Source organism: Lepidochelys kempii, chromosome 2 (genome assembly GCF_965140285.1).
Source record: "Lepidochelys kempii isolate rLepKem1 chromosome 2, rLepKem1.hap1, whole genome shotgun sequence".
NCBI lineage: Eukaryota > Metazoa > Chordata > Testudines > Cheloniidae > Lepidochelys > Lepidochelys kempii.
Genome location: NC_136381.1, coordinates 83,762,849 through 83,782,421, shown reverse-complemented (window position 1 = coordinate 83,782,421; position 19,573 = coordinate 83,762,849). Strand labels below are relative to the sequence as shown.

Here is a 19,573-nt window from a genome sequence, read left to right as displayed (position 1 = left end):
TCTGTCTGTACTAAACATGTTCCATCCTGACAGTTTCTGTGTGCCTACCAGACTGATCTTGCGCCATCCCAGTGCTGCAGGGGCTGAGCAAGCCTTTTCCTGCAGTTGTTTCTCCTTGCTGCTGGTGGCCACTCTGGCACCAGTTACCAGATCTGAGGGCAATGAAACACTTTCTTTGCTCTCAGTGCTCCCCCTGCTGTCTCTCATTTAGCCTGGCTTGTTCAACGACAGAGGGATGAGAACTGGGAAGAGATGGATGGCCCAGTAGAAAAAATACTGGGATCATGTAATTAAAGACTGTATTGTAATGCATGTGCATACGGTCACTGAGTTAAGTCACGTTTCTAAACTTTAGAGTGCTTGGTTTTGCAATCTTAACATTCTTTTGATGTACGTTTTTTATGAAATACCTCATTTATATTTAAATATTGTGTTCTCAATAAATTACTTGCATAGACGACTTGCTATATACAGTGGCATACAGGATTGCAAGATTCTGCATATGTATTTAAGGTTATATAATGTATTATTTGAGAAATAATACCTAGTTCTTACAAATAAATTTTCATCAGTAGAGCTCAGTGTTTTACAAAGGAGGTCAATATTATGATCCCCGTGTTACAGATCGACTATGAAGCACGTGAATAAAGAGCACTGTTAAGGTGGCATGTGCAAAGTTATCTTGGGCAGTTTCTGGCTTGTAAGTGCTTCCTCATGCAACCATAACGTTCTACTAATGTCAAGTTTCAGAATAGCAGCCGTGTTAGTCTGTATCCACAAAAAGAAAAGGAGGACCTGTGGTACCTTAGAGACTAACCAATTTATTTGAGCATGAGCTTTCGTGAGCTACATCAATGCATCCGATAATGTGAGCTGTAGCTCACGAAAGCTTATGCTCAAATAAATTTGTTAGTCTCTAAGGTGCCACAAGTCCTCCTTTTCTTTTTGCTATTAATGACAAGATTTTGTATAGATTAATTAAAGTTTAGGCTAAACCTTTTAAGGATTCCCATGAGCATCCAAGGCATTGTACCAGTAGGTAACATAGCAGCATTTTATTCCTAATGTCTGCTTTCTTCATATTGACCTTGTGAGCACTTGTTTCTGGAGTGTGGTGAAGTAACCGAGATATGGAAGGAGGAGAGACATTCTTATGACCAATTCTTGTATTTTAAACAGAGGAGCATGCAGAATTGGATGAAACTTGCTGTTAGTAATTTTCCCATGTGTTCAGTTAAAGGAACACTATTAGATTGTGCAAACCCAGTATTACATTTTGGAGAAGGAAATATTTAGGGGGAGATTTTCAAAGGCACTGGGACTTTGAAAGTCAATGGGAGTTGAGTACCTAAATCCCATCTGTGTCTTTGAAAAACTCCTTCTTAGAGGCTTTCAGCTAGACTGAATGATTGCGTCTGTGTTTTCCTAATTTATGTTTATCTTCTTTTTACAGGTAGCTTACTAGACTTCCTTAAAGAAGGAGAAGGGAAATGCTTAAAACTTCCACAGTTAGTTGACATGGCTGCTCAGGTACTTTGTATAAGTCAACAAATGAGTATTTTCCACATAGAAAACATGTTAAAAATGTGAAACAGATATACCAATGAACATCACAGCTGAATGTTCTATATGCTTTTACTCTTTACAACAGAGGTACGCAAACTACAGCCCGCGGGCCACATTCGGCCCGTGGAACCCTCCTGCCCAAGCCTTGAGCTCCTGGCCTGGGAGGCTAGTCCCCGGCCCCTCCCCTGCAGCCAGAGCTCACTGCAGTGCCGGCGCAATGCTCTGGGCGGCGGGGTTGTGAGCTCCCAGGGCAGCGCAGCTGCAGAGCCCTGCCTGACCCAGTGCTCTGTGCTGCGCAGGGTCGTGGCTGGCTCCAGCCAGGCAGCACGGCTGTAGCGCCGCCAGCCACTGATGCTCAAGGCAGCACGGTAAGGGGGGCGGGGTGGATAGAGGGCAGGGAAGATCGAGGGGGTTGTCAGGGAGCAGGGTTGTAGATAGGAGTCGGGGTGGTCAGGGGGCGGAGAACGGGGGTTGAATGGGGTCCAGGGGGCGGAGAACGGGGGTTGAATGGGGTCCCAGGAGGGGCAGTCAGGAAGGAGAGGGGGGGTTGTATGGGGAAGTCAGGGGCAGGGGTTCCAGGGGTGGTCAGGGGACAGGGAGAAGGGGTGGTTGGATGGGACGGGGTCCTGGGAGGGGGGCAGTCAGGAATGAGGAGGGATTGGAAAGGGCGGCGGGGGAACAATCAGGGGACAGGGAGGGAGGGATGGATGGGGCAGGGGTCCTGGGGGTGGGCATCAGGGGACAGGGAACAGGGGGGGTTGGATGGGGCAGTGGTCCTGGGGGGGGTCGTTAGGGGGTGAGAAGCAAGGGGGGTTGGATAGGGGTCGGAGCCCGGGCCACACCTGGCTGTTTGGGGAGGCACAGCCTCCCCTAACCAGCACTCCATACGATTTTGGAAACCCGATGTAGCTCTGAGGCCAAAAACTTTGCCCGCTCCTGCTGTACAGCTTCTGTTGAAGTTTTATAATTTGCTACAAGAAATATCTCTTTATTAGATGTCCTGGAGTAAAATACACTTTATTAATGATCAGCAAGCTATAATGGCCAGCTGTGATGACGTATTTTATGCAGCTATATAGCAGAACTGGCACCAAAAAGACTGGCTTGTTACATGTTTGTTTTTGGAGAAATGAGTCTGGTCACCAAAAATAGCTTTTAAATAAAACCTTTCTTTTTCAGATTGCTGATGGCATGGCGTACATTGAAAGAATGAACTACATCCACAGAGACCTTCGGGCAGCTAATATTCTTGTAGGAGACAATCTTGTGTGTAAAATTGCAGATTTCGGTTTAGCAAGGTTAATAGAAGACAATGAGTACACTGCCAGACAAGGTAAGACAGATTTATTTACTGTATAAATAAATCTATGTACAAGTTTATGCATATATATATATATATATAAAATAATCATACCCTTGAAGGCATATATGTTTGGTCCCAACTCCCACTACTTTAATTGCTGCAGCTTTCACTAACAAGTAAACTTTGAAAATTATTTGGTGATAATGGCTTAAGTTATCAAAAATTACTAGTGATTTTGGGTTCCCATCCTCTAAGGCACATTGTATAGGCCTGAATTTCAGTGGGAGAGTGCTCAGCACTTGCTGAAAATAAGTTACTCAAGCCGGGCACCAAAATCACAAGTCACTTTTGAAAATCTTAATTGCTGTAATGTTTTCCAGTCTGAAAAATCCCTTTATACTAAATGATATTAAGCCATCCAACTAATTGAACTAGCAAAGCAAAATTTAAATTCTTGGTAGTCCAATATTTATTTCAAATTATATACAGTAAAAGTTTTGTGGTTTTTTTAAACCGGCATGTTGGAGGAATGCGGAGCGCTGATAAGTGAAAAATGCTGTTTGACTAAGAGGGGGAGGGAGTTTGGATGCAGAAGGTGGTACGGGGCTGGGGATTGGAGTGCAGGACAGGGGGCGGGCTCTGGGAGGGAGTTTGGGTGCTGGAGGAGGGTCAGGGTAGGGGCTTGGGGTGAAGGAGGGGGTGTAGGGTGCCGGATCCGGAGGGTGTTCACCTCTGCAGCTCCCCCGCAAGTGGCGATGTGTCCCTCTGCTCCTAGGTGGAGGCGTGGCAGGGGCAGCAGCAGTGCACAGAGTCGCCTGCCACGCCTCTGCCTAGGAGCAGCAGAGAAACATCGTTGCTTCCGGGGAGCCACATGGAGCCAGGTAGGGAGTTTGCCGGCCCCATGCCAACTGGACTATAAACCAGACTCTCTAGGAAGATTAGAAATGCCGGTTTATAGAGCTTTCCAGTTGGTAGGGGGCCAGATAACACAGCTTTTACTGTATATACAAAAACACATACATACTTCAGTGTGAGCGAACTGGATCTAGGAAAAAAGTGTCTGTTTTTCTCCACTGTCTTAGGAGCCAAATTTCCAATTAAATGGACAGCTCCTGAGGCAGCATTATATGGTCGGTTTACAATCAAATCTGATGTGTGGTCATTTGGAATTTTGCTGACAGAACTGGTAACAAAGGGTAGAGTGCCATATCCAGGTAAGAAAGCATTAAACAAGGCTTTATTAGAAAATATAACACCAGTATGTTATGATGATCATAATGGGATTTATATAGTTTGGTGTTAAGGTAATACTGTGGAAAGTGTAGAAGATCTTTTTATACACACACAGCATGAAAAAATACCTCCCCCCACCCCACTCTCCTGCTGGTAATAGCTTATCTAAAGTGATCACTCTCCTTACAATGTGTATGATAATCAAGGTGGGCCATTTCCAGCACAAATCTAGGGTTTAACAAGAACGTCTGAGGGGGGGGAGCGAGTAGGAAAAAACAAGGGGAAATAGGTTACCTTGCATAATGAGTTAGCCACTCCCAGACGTTCTTGTTAAACCCTAGATTTGTGCTGGAAATGGCCCAACTTGATTATCATACACATTGTAAGGAGAGTGATCACTTTAGATAAGCTATTACCAGCAGGACAGTAGGGTGGGGGGAGGTATTTTTTCATGCTCTGTGTGTATAAAAAGATCTTCTACACTTTCCACAGTATGCATCCGATGAAGTGAGCTGTAGCTCACGAAAGCTTATGCTCAAATAAATTGGTTAGTCTCTAAGGTGCCACAAGTACTCCTTTTCTTTTTGCGAATACAGACTAACACGGCTGTTACTCTGAAATCTGTTAAGGTAATGAAACTCAAAAAAGATACTCCTTTTAGTCCTAATTTCTCAAACTGCTCATTTGGATCTTATTCCAGTTTACAGTATAATCTTAAATAAAGCTCTTTGAAATCTTCCTCCTGCTCCTTTCTTTTCTACTTCTCCTATGTCTAAATCAGAGGTAGAATAATGAATACTGGAAATATGAATGGCTTCTATGTCCTCTTTCCAAAAATAAGTCTAACAGAAGAAACTTGTCTTTCTCCTAATAGATTAGACTGTTAGCCATTTTAACATACTCTACTTCCAATATTATTGGAGAAAGCAAAGCTACCCTTTAACAGAATATTAGAGGAGTAAAATTATTTTCCAGGAGGAAAGCAATGGTGTATAGTGCTCCATTATATAAAGTTGCAAAAAGAGAAATGTCAAGCCCTGTTTCTAGAACACGACATGCAGCTTGGGCCTTATTAATAAATAAATTGAGAAACTGGGAAATTTTTCTTCCGTCACAGAAAGTTGTCTTGACTCAGGGGCTAAGGATGTTTAATCAGTGTAGTTGATTGATATTCATTACTTTTAAATGTTTGGGTTTGATTTGTGGTTTTGCTCTGTTTGGATTTTTGTTGGTTTTGTGGGGGTTTTGTTTGTTGGTTCTTGTGTTTTTTGCCAGTGCTGTAAAAAGCATAGTACTCGTTACATTACATTGCTACATGCCAAATCCTCTTCCCTGTACATGGGTGAGTGCTATGAGTTTCGAGGGTAAAGTATTTTTACACCATAGGTTAGTGTTCTGTGGCTGCTACTGCCACCTGCTGGAAGAGGAGATCAGCGGACCTGCATAATTGAGGATGCATTGGCCATGCTACGTCCTCAAAATCTTCCCTGTGTGCTGCTATGGATGGGCTCTGCAAAGTATAACATTCTAATATGTGAGGGTATAGAACCTACTAGAGGAGTTCCTGCATCATAACACATTCTGCATCCCTGTGCATCAGAACCACACCAATTTGTAATACTTACCAGGCTATAACCAACCAAAAAGACATGAGTGCAACATGTATTCCTAAAGAAGGCATAATATTTTGAGTGTCAGAAGGGTAAGATTTGCAATTAAGAGTCTTCTCTCAGAATGTAGGCAAGTCCAGAACACTCGCTTTTAGCATAATTTTGATACCTCAGGATTTTAATGCTGTTGTGACTCATACCATTAATTTCCAAAAAACTATTTCAGTGATCCAGTACGAATAAACACTATGATGACAAGTCCTAAGCTAAAATATTTTAACCCACACTTGAGTGTCATAATTAGTCCCGCTTCTTTAGGACCAAATCCTTTTATCTGGGCCAAACCCAAGCAGCAGGATTTAACACTAGTGGTTTTATAGAGACTGGAGGTGAAACTTACATGCAGTATATAGTACCCCCAAGCAATGGAACCACTCTGGCAGCTGCTGCTACAGCCTTGAGACTGCAGTAGCAAATACTGCTATTGTACCAACTTGGTGCAGGAAACAGTGGCAGCTGGATCATGGAGGGGAAGATCCCCTAGCCTAGAGTGACCAGATGTCCTGTTTTTAAAGGGACAGTCCCTTTTTTGGGGACTTTTTCTTATATAGGCACCTATTACCCCCCACCCCTGTCCTGTTTTTTCACAGTTGCTATCTGGTAACCCTACCCTACCCTAACTCTGTTTTTTTGGTGGACTGCCTCTGCCCTTCCACCAGTCATAATGACAAAGTGCAGGGAGCCCCTAAAAAGTAAGGCTCCACAGCATGCAGGCATCTACTCCCCAGGTCTCTAAAATCTGCCGACCACAGACTCCTATGCAGAACACCATTTGGACAGCTGTGGACCTCCATGGCTGTAGAGAAGAAAGCAAAGTGCATTGCTTAAGCAGTATCACTTAACCATTATGGCTGAGATTTTCAAAGAAGCCTGAGAGTGAGTTAGGCACCCAAAACCATGCTCTTGTAGGCTCTCTTGAAAATCTCAGCAAATACCTCTTTCCTGAACTAGGACTGCTATTTACCTAACAAAGTATATTCTGAAATTCTGAACTGTTTGTGTTTAGGGAAATATTTTGATGATTTTCATAAATGAATCCTTCAAAAGCCAACATTTTCAAAAACAGAAAAATGTGGGAGCTGGGTGGTACTGAGTATTTTTTTTTTTTTTAAACTTCATTATTCATTAAGGCAGATAAATATAGAGTTAGGAGCCTAACTTTAAGCTCCTGTTTTGGAAAATCCTGCTCTTACTCTTTTTGAAATGTAAAATGTATTTTATAATTTTTATTCTAATTACAATTATGTAGTTTTTTGCCTTGCAATTTAATTATTGCATGGTTAAATGTAAAATGCTTTAGAACCCCATAGTATCTTAAATCCCACTGATAAGGTTTAAGAGTACTGAGTACAGGAGAATATTAAACTTGTTTTCTACCTGCTCGCTTCTGAAATTTCAGATTTGGGGCTTCCCTGACTTACAGCAACCTGATGCTGTCTGCAGCCAGAATCTATACAGTATGTGTTGAAAATGGCTGCCTTATGGACGGGTTCCACAGGTTTTAGATCAATAAATGTAAATAATATGAAATATTTTGTTGTGTTGATTTGAGTTTATATATCACTTTTGTTCTGGGCAAGTTATCAACTGAACTTTAGTATACAGAATCTCTTTTAGTATTCTGTTCAGATCAAGTGGCCAATGAACAGAACTCCAGACAGAAGTAAGGGTCTTTTTGTGGGGATGTCCTTTGCAGGAATTTTCTCCAAGTAAATAGGAAATGTTCTTTCGCAAAAGTATTTGGAGAAGCATGAGGATGGGCCAGTACTAACTATTTGAGAAACATGGGTGTAACTGAATATTTCAGAAAATATACTTATTTTAAAATTTACAAAATTAATCCAACAGACTGTGTCTATAGTTAAGAGTCCCTTGTGACAGTACAGTTATATTTAACTCTCAGGTGGTCTGATGCCAGAAAAAAGCTGAGGGATTTTTGTAAACTGTTCTTTGTGAAATGTCATTAATACCTAAAATTCTTTATTGTAGGGATGGTGAATCGTGAAGTTCTGGAACAAGTAGAACGTGGGTATAGGATGCCTTGCCCACAGGGCTGTCCAGAGTCTCTCCATGAGTTAATGAAACTGTGCTGGAAGAAGGACCCTGATGAAAGACCAACATTTGAATATATTCAGTCTTTCTTGGAAGACTACTTCACTGCTACAGAACCACAGTACCAGCCTGGAGACAATTTATAAGCCAGCAACCTACATAACATGCACAAATCTGCCAAATGTAAAGGACTTTCAAAGAGTTCCTTGCTTCTTTAAAGGAATCCAAGGAAAGAAAATCTTCACTCTGCATGCATTTAATGGCAAACTGGAATTCCATAATACAGTTGCACAAAACCACTTTTAAACTGTTATACCCTAACTTACCTATGATGTGATTTCGCCCCTTTATCTCACCCCCCTCTACCCCCTCAAACTGATTTCAGGGTCCAAAAGGAGCTTGCTGAAGTTGCTCAGTGGTAAAGTGAGTGTCAGCATGACAATTACTAGCAAGAAAAAACCCTAAAAAAAAAAAAATTTTAAACAAAGGAACTTTATGGGACCAAACAATTCCATTCCAGGTCTATAAAATTTCCTGTGTTCAGAATTAGATGGACTTTTTCTTAAAGATGATACCACCATATCTGAGATATTGATAGTAATCTTCAGTTTAAGCTTCCTCTTGCATGGACTTAATTAGGATAGACAAGGTTAAAACAGAAATTTAAACAGTGTATGACAAACTTGATTAAATGCTAGACCTCAGTAGTGGAATTGGAGAGCATAATGCACTGTGTTCATATTTGTATTAATGTAACTGGAAAGTAGCGTGAGATTTTTCATTTTTATTTTTTTCTGCATAGTTAAGAATAATGAAGATAACAAGAAAATGAGGTAATATTTTATAATGTTGTGTTGATAAAATATGATAAAGTTTGAACTTGAAACCATACAGTACAATCAGAGGTTAAAATTCTCTAAACTTTTAAGCTCCAATCCTACAATGAGCTCTGTGTGGGAAGACTACCTAAACAAAGCTCATTGCAAGATCAAGACCTTAGCTGGTAAATGGCCACCTTTAGACAGTACACATTAAAACACAGATTTGGTACTGTGGGATGTGGCTAGTATGTATTAACAGTGATGGGTGCCACAAATGTAAAATTACACTAGTTCAGGGATTTGATTGCACTTTTGCTTTTCGTGACTATAAAGACTCTTACACACAGAATTATTTAAGTGAGAATAAATAGGAGAAGAAAATGTGAAGGCTTAAAAATTAGACGGATAAAGTATATTTAATATTGACATAATACAGTGATGACAAACCTTTGCTGGCATTCAGCTCACACTAAATCTATGATATTTTCTTCAACTACTGACATATCTAGCAATAACTTCATGTCCTCTGTTCATCTGATGACATGAAGTTTGGAATTTTCAAATTAAGCTAACATACTTTAATTATGAAACTAAACGGTTTTCTCTGGTATCATGATGATGATCATATTAGCAGTGTAACACTATCTGACAAATGAATTTCATGCAAGTGGGCAATGTAGTTCTGGTACTAAAAATTGTTTTTCACATGTTTACACTACATTCTTCATACTGAATCTCTCCACTAAATGAAACTTTGTAAGAACAGTGCCATCATTTTGCATTTTCCCTTATCTTCTATACACGCGTGATTATCAAATTTTAAAAGGGCTTTATGTAAAAAACCAAGAACACTATGGAATTGTAATTTTTTCTGAATATTTTAAAATGGGTAACACAATCGTGCAAGTTTATGTATTAATACAGTTACAGTAAAAATGCCTGAAAATGTTGCTGGCATTAATTGGATTTTAATGACTGAATGGAATAATTCCTTGTAATAACATTTGTATAGTAAAGAAATAAAACACTAACTTAATGAGTTCGTTCATTGTAAATGGTTGTGTATTATAGAACTTCTCCAGAAAGAGTTTCTGTATGTATATGAAATTTTTATTTTTAACCGTCCTTCACCTCAAGACATTGATATGGAACTTACCCTAACAAAAATTTCAAAGTTCACATTTATGCTTTTTATGTAATAGTAATAAGTTTAATTATGTAATTATTTTTATAAAGTATGGCACTGTGGAATTCTTTTGCAGAATTGGTTTAAAATAAATGTCTCCCTCGTTGCATCTGATTTACTTTAAAAAAGATAAAATTGTTTGGTTTCAAGGTTTCAAAACTACTTCATGTGCTAGCTGCTTTTTGGAGGAAAATTTTTTGAAGCTGCAGAGAACGGAGTTTTGATTTTTTTTTTCTGTTTAAGCTATTTTTAATATACTTTTTCAGACATTTGAATTGTGAAATCTATTGTGAAAGTGAAGATTTTCTAGAGCACTCCAGAACTCCTTAGTAGTGATCATTTAGAACAAATCTTATCTAATCTTACAACTCTTACAAGGAACCGGCATTATGTGAATTCCCATAAGAGAAATTCCAAAATAAACAAAATCCTCTAGTTGGGCATCACCTTACTACAGACAAGCATTTGTTTGTTCTCTTGTACCTTATCTGTTGTCAACAGCTATTACTGATTTCTGTGTAATTGTTCTGGGAAGTCATAAATCCACTCTTGTGATAGACATAACTTGTTGCTAAAGTTAAGAAACATCAGCTGTCACTATGACCACTATCATTCAATGGGCACTTACAGCCAATCCCAAATTCTCAACTGTAGAGGAGGGCCACTGTATATTAAGACTGTACTACTTGTTAAAATGTTTTCTAAGCTACATCAAACAATTCTAATATAAAATTACAAAACAAAAGATTCTTTCTACACAAGTTATAAACTGCGAAGTTTACCATATTTTTAGTATTTCTTGTAGTGTAATCAATGTTTATTTTTTATTATTGATTTTAAATGGGAACATTTTATGTAATATTTCTGGTAAAAATTGTACTCAAATAATTGTTCATCAGTTTTGTCATATACATTTGTTGTGGAAGACTTTCAAACTGTTTCTATCATGCAGTGTTCTCAAGCTTTAGTATTTTTAAAATATTTTTATATTACTTTTGAGTAATTAAAGTTCCAAAAGTACAAACATTGTGTATGTGCCTACTCTTTAGAGAAAATAAGTAGCTACTTTAGCATAGTTATAAAAAGGGCCTTATATATTCCTGGGTCTTGCAACTATGGAATTGTGCCATAGGTTTTTTTTCTTGTTTCTAGCTCTCATGGGTTGTGAAGAGGACCTTGAAAAGGTAAACAAAACATAAACCAATGCAGTGTTGTCTTCATGAACTTGCAGACAGTCTGCAACAATTCAGAGTTCTGCAATCTTCCCCTTTCATCTAAGATGATGATAACCCTAAAAGTGGTGATCTGTGGCAAATTAAAAACTGGAAAAGTGGACAAAAGTTAAAAATAACTAAATTTAATATCAAAATAAGTACCTCAGTTATAGTGAAGGAATTGTTCATTTTCATGCTTAACCCAATAAAATTTCTGTTTTAAATATTTTATCTAAAGGTGCTGTAGAACTTAGCATTTCCACCAGCCTGCCACAAAATGCAAGGGCTTTGCTGCAGAATACACTGGGAGTTCTTGTTGAAATGAATCAAAATATTGTTAGTGATTAAGTTTATCACAAAACAGTGAGGAATTAAATTTTCTTTAGCTGGTTGTGTGTACAAACTTATTTCTGTTGTATAATATTTTTCAGAAAAAAATTTCAGTCATACTATTGTGTTAAATGAGAATAAACTCGATAGTATAAAAATTTCAGATCATTTGCACTCTGCTCTACAGTTGCTGAACACTGCCACTTTCTTCTGAGTTTCTCACTTATTTTAATGAGAGAAAAAACATGCTGTCCCTAAATGCCATTTTTCTTTTTAAAAAATTAAGGGCCAGTTTTAGACTGTACAGTGGGGCCTGGGGCAAAATCAGAATTTACGAAGGAGGAGCTGAATAAAAACTTCATCTGTGAATAGAGGGATAGATGCCTGAAGAGATCTGTGTAACTTGAAAGCTTGTCTCTTTCACCAACAGAAGTTGGTCCAATAAAAGATATGACCTCACTCACCTTGTCTCTCTCATATTCTGGGACAAACATGGCTTCAGCAATGCTACAAACAACAGATGCCAACTTGACAACTGTGAAGACAGTCTTTTCTTTATCCATAGGATAGCTACAAGGAGAACTGAGAGTGTTCCTTCTGCCCTGTCAATAGGTTTTTTTTTATTTTTCATTCCTGGGCTTCCACTAGAAACCGTCAACAAGTGTGCACTAACTCTGATGTGGATGTGTCAGTGCATTTTGTATGAGGCCCTGAATATCCATTAAATGGTAATAACTTTTATTTTTCCTTGCCCTCAGCTGGATTTGAATTAGTGCCAGGTTCTGCGACTCGCTCTCATTCATTTTCTAATAGTCATGTGCATGTTGGGACTTCTCTCTGCTCTACAGTTTGAAAGTGCCAGTGGTATAGGAGCTGGACAAATGTGTCCTGATTTTGCTGAACCAAGCCTCAAAAAAGGTAACCTCACCACCCTGATAATGCCACAAATTGGGAAGAGAACTTACCTATCACTTGGCTTTCTCAAAAATGAGACCAACCTTGAAGACATCAGAATGGATTCAGGCAACTGCGGGCTCCTCAACAGCTGACTGCATGTATGATAAGTTGATAAGGAGCACGAGGTTTGTGGCCAGAGCTGACCTTGCTGGCTTTGGGTGGATCTTCCAAATAGTGTTTCATCATCACTTCAGAAACCTAATGTTGTCAGATGTTCAGCTGCATGTGTGTTTTCTTTTTGCGTGCTGTACTGGCTCTGGCCAGATAGCCCATACAGCAAGCTCTGACAGAATCGACCAATAAGAAGACCCCAAGACTTGGTTTAGTAGCCCGGCTCAATGGTTACAGGTACACTAACACACTTATGCCTGTGACAAGGGACCAGCTCAGTCAGCAGCAGGACTTTCCACTGTCCCCTAGGCCAGACAAAGGGTTACGGTGATGTATCCCAACATTTATAGATGGAAACAAACAGTATGGGATCAACAACTTACATATCACCTTTACACGTTTCATGACATGTTTGTTACCGCCTCTTGTACTTTTATCCTGATGTTTCAGACAAAACATTCCTATTCAACACCTGTCTTTGTACTTTTACTCCTGCTGTTTCAGGCAAATTTTCACTATTCACATTTGTCAAACCATTTTATCATGTGCTAGGTTGGGATGTTCCTGTGCTGGCCTGCTGGACTGTGTTTACATATTCAGAGTGTGTTTTAGCAATGCTAGCAATATGGGTGCCAAGTTTGTGTACCAGACACTAATTTGCAGGCAAGCACCTGCTTTTGACAGGGCCTGACTGTTGCTCAGAGCATAACTTTTGCTGACTTTGGTTCAGGTCTCATGCCTTGCACCAGGCCCATGCCTCTCTCTTTCTACTGCACCTAACTGACTTGACTACCATGAACACCCCACTGTTCAGGGCTAATGTGACTGGTGTGGGAGGGTTATTTAACATCCAAACACAAAATTTATTTTGTATAAAAGAATGGAAAGGGAGGGAGATGTTAAATACCAGCATTCTTTGTTCTCTGCCAACCTATAGCCCACTAGCTCCTGCTGTCTAACATACTATTGAGCTTTCCATGTTTGTTGTCTGTCACATTGTGTGTTCAGCAAATGTGCAAGCCTAGCTGTGAGCAACTACCTGGCAGGAGGAAACTTGTCGTAGCCCTAGTGCCATCAGCAGTAATGTAATTCCAAATGCATCTGGAGTCCTCCAAAAATCAGGATCACAGCCTACCCCTGGACATCCGTGGGGGGGGGGGTAGTGAATAATCTGTAATCTTTAGGGAAATCATTGACAAGCTCTCAACCCTCTTGGTTCGTTGACAACTCTATTTTCAGGGCTCTTTGGACAAGTAAAAGGGAAAGCTAAGACAACATTTTTAAACTGCGATGCTTCAACTTAGAAAGCTAAATCCGGCACTGAAATAAGTGGCCAAACGTGTTTACCAGTGGTGCAGAGCATCTGCAGTCAGTGGGAGATGGGGGTGCTCAGCATCTCTCAAACAAACATTAGATACCTAAAGTGTGGATTTAAATCCCTATTTTTCCAAGTTAGCCTAACTCAAGTTTAAAAATGTTTGCCTTTTATTTAAATGAAAGCTGAGGCTCTGTTTTACATTTCTGGGTTCTTTATATCAGCAAAAGAGGGTTATCTGCCAGGAAGTTCATAATCCTAAAGAGGATAGCAAGATCTACACAGACGGAGTTAGCCTGGCGTGATTGCTAGGAAGCCACACAGATGTGTGCACACTTCTTCTGCTATCTGAAATCAAGGGGGTGTGGTAATTACCCAGCAGTTTTCATTCTCTTGTCTCCTATCTTCTCTGCAACCATCACCAGCAAGGTCCAGGAAAGAGTGGGGCTAGCCAGGATCTTCACTTCCAGCTCACCTAAAATTCTTCTATTTCTCTCAGACGGAGAGGTGCAGTGCTGCAGTTTTTCTTTTTGCTCTCCATGTGATGATGCAGGGATGATGCTAGCATAAACTCCAAGCTTGGAGTTACTTATGGCTGTTAGCAACAAACTGGGAGGGGTAAATTCTGATGAGCTAAATACTGCCAATATGATATTTATCTATTCAGCAAATTTAGTGTTTGATTCACACATCTCCCCTCCTAGTCTCCTGCTGTAAAGATTAGACATGCACACAGCCTCAAAAGTAAATGACCTTGGAAAACTTGTGTGCATGTCAACAGCTCCCTGACAACAAAAGCTATGCAGCTGCCTTGTAACCACAGAGGCACTGCAGCAATCCTAAAGAGATCATGCATCAGAATATCTGAAATTGCTAGAATACGTGCTGATGTGGACTCTCAGTGTGAGGTTGAATGTTGAGCATCCTGTGTAAAGTAAACAAATCAAAAGGAATGTAAAGGCGGGGGGAGCCCTTCCTAGGAATAGCAATAGTCAAATTTGTGCTAACTAAACTTTCTAAAAGTGGAAACTGATCACAAGTGAGGTTTACATTCTCCTTGAGACAACTTTTCTTTCACTTCAGTGGATTCTCTGCTCCTGAATGTGGTTACATAGTGTATGGGCACAAATATGCAAATCTGAGAACAACACCAAAAATTTAAAGGCTCCAGATTAAACTCCACCACAGCTATCCTTTTAAATTAGAATGTGAAAAGTGGTAAATATATAGTTAATTGACTTGCCTTTAATGTCCTGCACATGCACTGAGCACAGAAATATGCTGTTTTAGAGCAGTTATGATGTAACACCCTGGAGATGCTGCTGCTGAAATACTGCACTGAGCATTTAGGGGACTCGCCCTGGATTACAGCAGCAATGGTGGAAAAGATTCAGGATTCTGTTTCTCAGATTGCTTAGGGTCCAGCGTGAAGATAGAACTGGTGAGCAACATTACCTGAACAAATCATAAGCCAGAACTCAGAGACAAAGGGTTTGGTTTTACTTTTGGTTTTAGCTGTGTTGGAAGTATAGCAGGGAGAGACGCATCTCTGCCAGAAAGGTCCTTTTGCATTGCCCCTCCACATTTCTACCCAAGGAAAGATTTTGAGTCCTTTTGGGATTTCTGGGTCACTAAACAGCAGAGACCAGAAACTCTGAAGACTAAGGAGAGCCAGCCTAACTGCACATTGGAATCCAGACCAGAGCACCAAGGAAGATCTTACCATCCTTGGTGCACATACTTTGAGAGAATACCCTGGTTTGTTAATTTTTTTTATTTTGTTTTAAGCCCACCATGGACATCAGCGCTGCACCACCCATCAAAGAGGGGTGTTGGGGTTGATCCTGCTTTGAGCAGGAGGTTGGATTAGATGACCTCCTGAGATCTCTTCCAACCCCAGTCTTCTATGATTCTGTGAAAGACTGAGCTTAAGATCACTATTTGCCTATCCAGGTGCTGGGAGGTTTGTACTGGCTGTAAATATTGGGAGGGCTAGTGTTAAATATTGTTGTTTTGTCTCTTTATCCTAATCTCCTGTTCCACTGTCCCTTATCCTGAGTTCCCCATACCTAATAAAGACCCAGTTACTGTTTTATTACTGTGGGAATTGTGATAGCTAGTTTAGTTTTGTGTGCTCTGACACCCCCTCTGTATGAGATTATATGAAATATTTTGCCAGGAGACAAGCCCTCTGTGTTCTCTGCATTAAGGGGTTTGCTTGGGTGGAGGCACCAGGCACCCATATAGGTGAAACAAGGACCCATAACCCTGAGGAGGAAAGGGAGAAGGCAGTCACACCTCAGGGCTGGGCTACAATTAAACAAATGGCATACTGAAAACTTTTACATTCCAGATCTGGGGGCCATTCCTGTTAGCACTGAAGTTAAGAGGGAGCAAGGTCAGCCCTCTATTGCTGTCAGCAAAGTAATCGTGTGTTTTTGTTTTATCCAAGTTGAGTCTGTATTACACCTCTACTTCTTTTCACTTTATTATGATTATCATAATTTTTCATTTTAATGTTTTATTACTTCTATGTATCTTCATTCTTCTGTAATAAAGAGTTTCAAGTGCAATAAATGGAGGTTTTCTTCTGCATTTCCATTTTAATTTAGTATTCAAGGGCCTGGATTTAAATCAAAAATAGACATTTTATTGGAGATACTATTTCTTGTCCTCTTGAACAATTTATGGGGACTCCATGATGGCTTTCTTGGGTGCCTCATTATTTCCTGTACACACCACAATCGGGGGGGAATGTTCAACACTGAAGTACTTCATTGCTGTCCATAAATTAGATAATCATTAAGGAATGGATGGGCTCTTAATTGTGTGAGTTTGTTTTAATATTACAAAGTGGTAGGTTGGTCTTGCAGATCCATAAAAAAATATTATGTAATTTATGGACGGGCCCTTAAACGTTTAGTACAGTCACACAAGTGCCATAATTACCAGAAACACTGTGGTGAAAACATTACATTTAATCTTCTCAACACATTTGTCACAAAGACAGCTATTTGTAGAGAGTGATTTATGAAGGCAAAGCCTGATTGACTGCTTAGCTGGGGTTAATGTACAAATGAGTAGATTATTAGAAAGCATAACATATCCTGCAGAGCCATTGTCATTAAAATAGCCTCAGCACTCAAAGCCTTTTCAGGCTGTTATTGAATTAAGTAATATGGATACCATGTGCATGTGGTACTTATAAACAGATATTTCCTTTGGGTGTAATCTAACATCAGGATTAGTAGCAAAGGGTGATCTCCCCTCTCTCCACAGCAAGGTTTGACAAATCCATTTCAGAAAATTGGTGAGTAAAGTCCAGACAAGATGATTAAATGTCTGGAATGATTGTCAAATGTCAAAAATTATTAAAGGTCTAGAAAGCATGACCTATGAGGGAAGACTGAAAAAATGGGTTTGTTTAGTCTGGAGAAGAGAAGACTGAGAGGGGACAACAGTTTTCAAGTATAAAAAAGGTTGTTACAAAGGTTGAGCAGGGGGCTGGACTAGATGACCTCCTGAGGTCTCTTCTAACCCTAACCTTCTATGATTCTATGAAGAAGGAGGGAGAAAAATTATTCTCCTTAGCCTCTGAGGATAGGACAAGAAGCAGTGGGCTTAAATTGCAGCAAAGATGGTTTAGGTTGGACATTAGGAAAAATGTCCTGTCAGGGTAGTTAAGCACTGGAATAAATTGCCAAGGGAGGTTGTGGAATCTCCATCATTGGAGATTTTTAAGAGCAGGTTAGACAAACACCTGTCAGGGATGGTCTAAATAATACTTAGCACTGCCATGAGTGCAGGGGGCTGGACTATATGACTTATCGAGGTCCCTTCTAGTCCTATGATTCTATGAATTCAGACCAGTGGTTATGTATCCTGCCTCTAACGGTGACCAGAACCAGGGGGTTCAGAGGAAGGGCAAGAAACCACGTCAGAATTTTGCCATTCATTGTAATTATTTTAATTTGGTTCCTTGGGAAACAGTCCCATAAACTGCTAGTCCTTGTATTGCCAACCCCAAGCATTCAAAAATAATGAGTCAGTCCCCTCCCACAAATAAACAGACTCTTTAGAACAGTATCTTTTGGGTGCTTTTGATTTGCTTTCTGGTTGTCTAACCTTTAGGACACACTTAGGTCACATTTTTTTTAACTTTTCTCCACAATCACAAAGGCTAGAAACTTACTTTTAAGTGAAAGCCAAGATTCTCATGTCCTCCTATGACTCTAGCAGCAGGGGCATTAAGAAAAACAAGAAAGCAATGTCTACACCAGGAACTGGCAACCTTTGGCAAGCGACCCATCAGGGAAAGTTGCTGGCGGGCCGGTTTTTTTTACCTGCAGCATCCGCAGGTTCGGCCGATCGCAGCTCCCACGGGCTGCTGGAAGCGGTGGCCAGCACATCCCTCGGCCCATGCCACTTCCAACAGCCCCCATTGGCCTGGAACAGTGAACCGCAGCCAGTGGGAGCTGGGATCAGCCGAACCTACGGACGCTGACGGTAAACAAACCGGCCTGGCCCACCAGCGGCTTTCCCTGATGGGCCGCATGCCAAAGGTTGCCGATCCCTGGTCTACACTATAAAATTATGTTGACTTAAATTATGTCAGCATACAGCTGCCATAGTTATTAATTCATTTGTGCACATGCACACTTGGTTCCTGGTGTCAGTGGTGCACGTCCCACCAGGACTGCTTGTATTGATTGTAGTGTCAGTGTGAGGCTTTATGGGACAGCACCAGGAGACCAGTTACAGTTCAGGTAAGCAACACTGTATCTACGCTGACACTGTGTTGTTCTAATTACATTGACTGTGACTCTATTCTGTTTGGGGAGGTAGTGTTACTAAACCAGCACAGAGAGGTATTTACAATGGTGGAAGCCAAATTTAATCGAAGACACTCAGGGCTTGTCTATTCTACTGCATGGGGTCGATCTAAGATACGCAACTTCAGCTACGTGAATAGAGTAGCTGAAGTTGACATACTTAGATCTACTTACCGCAGCGAAGACCCCGCGGTAAGTCAACAGCTGATGCTCTCCCGTCAACTCCGCTTGCGCTTCGGTACTCCACCAGAACAAGGAGTCAACGGGAGAGAGCTCAGCAGTCGATTTATCTTGTCTCTATTAGATGCGATAAATAGACCTCTGCTGGATCGACTGCTGCCGGCCGATCCGGCAGGTAGTGTAGACAAGCCCCATGCACAGCTAGGTCGATGCAAGGCAGCTTACATCAGCCTAACCATGCAGTGTAGACTAGGCCTATCAATGTCACACAATACAATTCCAAGGGTTGGCAACATGTACATTGGTTTTTTTTAAAAATGACACATAACAACCAATGCTTTCTGTTAACATTTGTAAAATTTGCTACAATAAAGTAGTTTTGCTCTGCTGTAAAATTTGGGGCAAGGGCCCCAGACCAAATCTCGGGATACAAACACCTAGGATTTTATTTGGGGCTGGCTCTGGGCTAAATGCCCCCGCTAGCCACCGTTCCCACACCAAGCTAAACCAAAGCTCTGGGTCCCAGTTTTGTGACCGTTTAGATTCCGACTACAACTTTGTAATATACTAATATCCGTTGAGCAGGCGAGGGGGGGAGCAGCAGCTGTATCCTTCCTGCCAGACCCCACCTGACCCTCCGCTAGCCCCAGCCGCTTCCTTTCTTTCTCCCGTCCCTTATATCCCCCGGCCCGGCAGAACGCCCGGCCCCCACGTTCTAGAACGCCCCGAGCGGCCAATCACACCTCCCCTGGCCGAGGGAGTGCGCACCACTCAGCGCTGAGAGTGGCCTCCGGGGGGGCGGT

The 19,573-nt window shown here is 40.9% G+C and overlaps 1 protein-coding gene across 2 annotated transcripts in view; it reads left to right on the top strand.

The window, feature by feature from the left end:
• YES1 (YES proto-oncogene 1, Src family tyrosine kinase) overlaps positions 1 to 10,740 on the top strand; it is a 69,422-nt gene extending 58,682 nt beyond the window's left edge. For both annotated transcript variants that reach the window (XM_073331443.2, XM_073331442.2), the window contains 4 exons: positions 1,454 to 1,530; positions 2,746 to 2,899; positions 3,952 to 4,083; positions 7,762 to 10,740. In XM_073331443.2, the coding sequence (XP_073187544.1) occupies positions 1,454 to 1,530; positions 2,746 to 2,899; positions 3,952 to 4,083; positions 7,762 to 7,970 (572 nt within the window). In that variant the 3' untranslated portion in view covers positions 7,971 to 10,740. The remainder of the gene's footprint in view (positions 1 to 1,453; positions 1,531 to 2,745; positions 2,900 to 3,951; positions 4,084 to 7,761) is intronic.
• Positions 10,741 to 19,573: the final 8,833 nt, after the last annotated feature.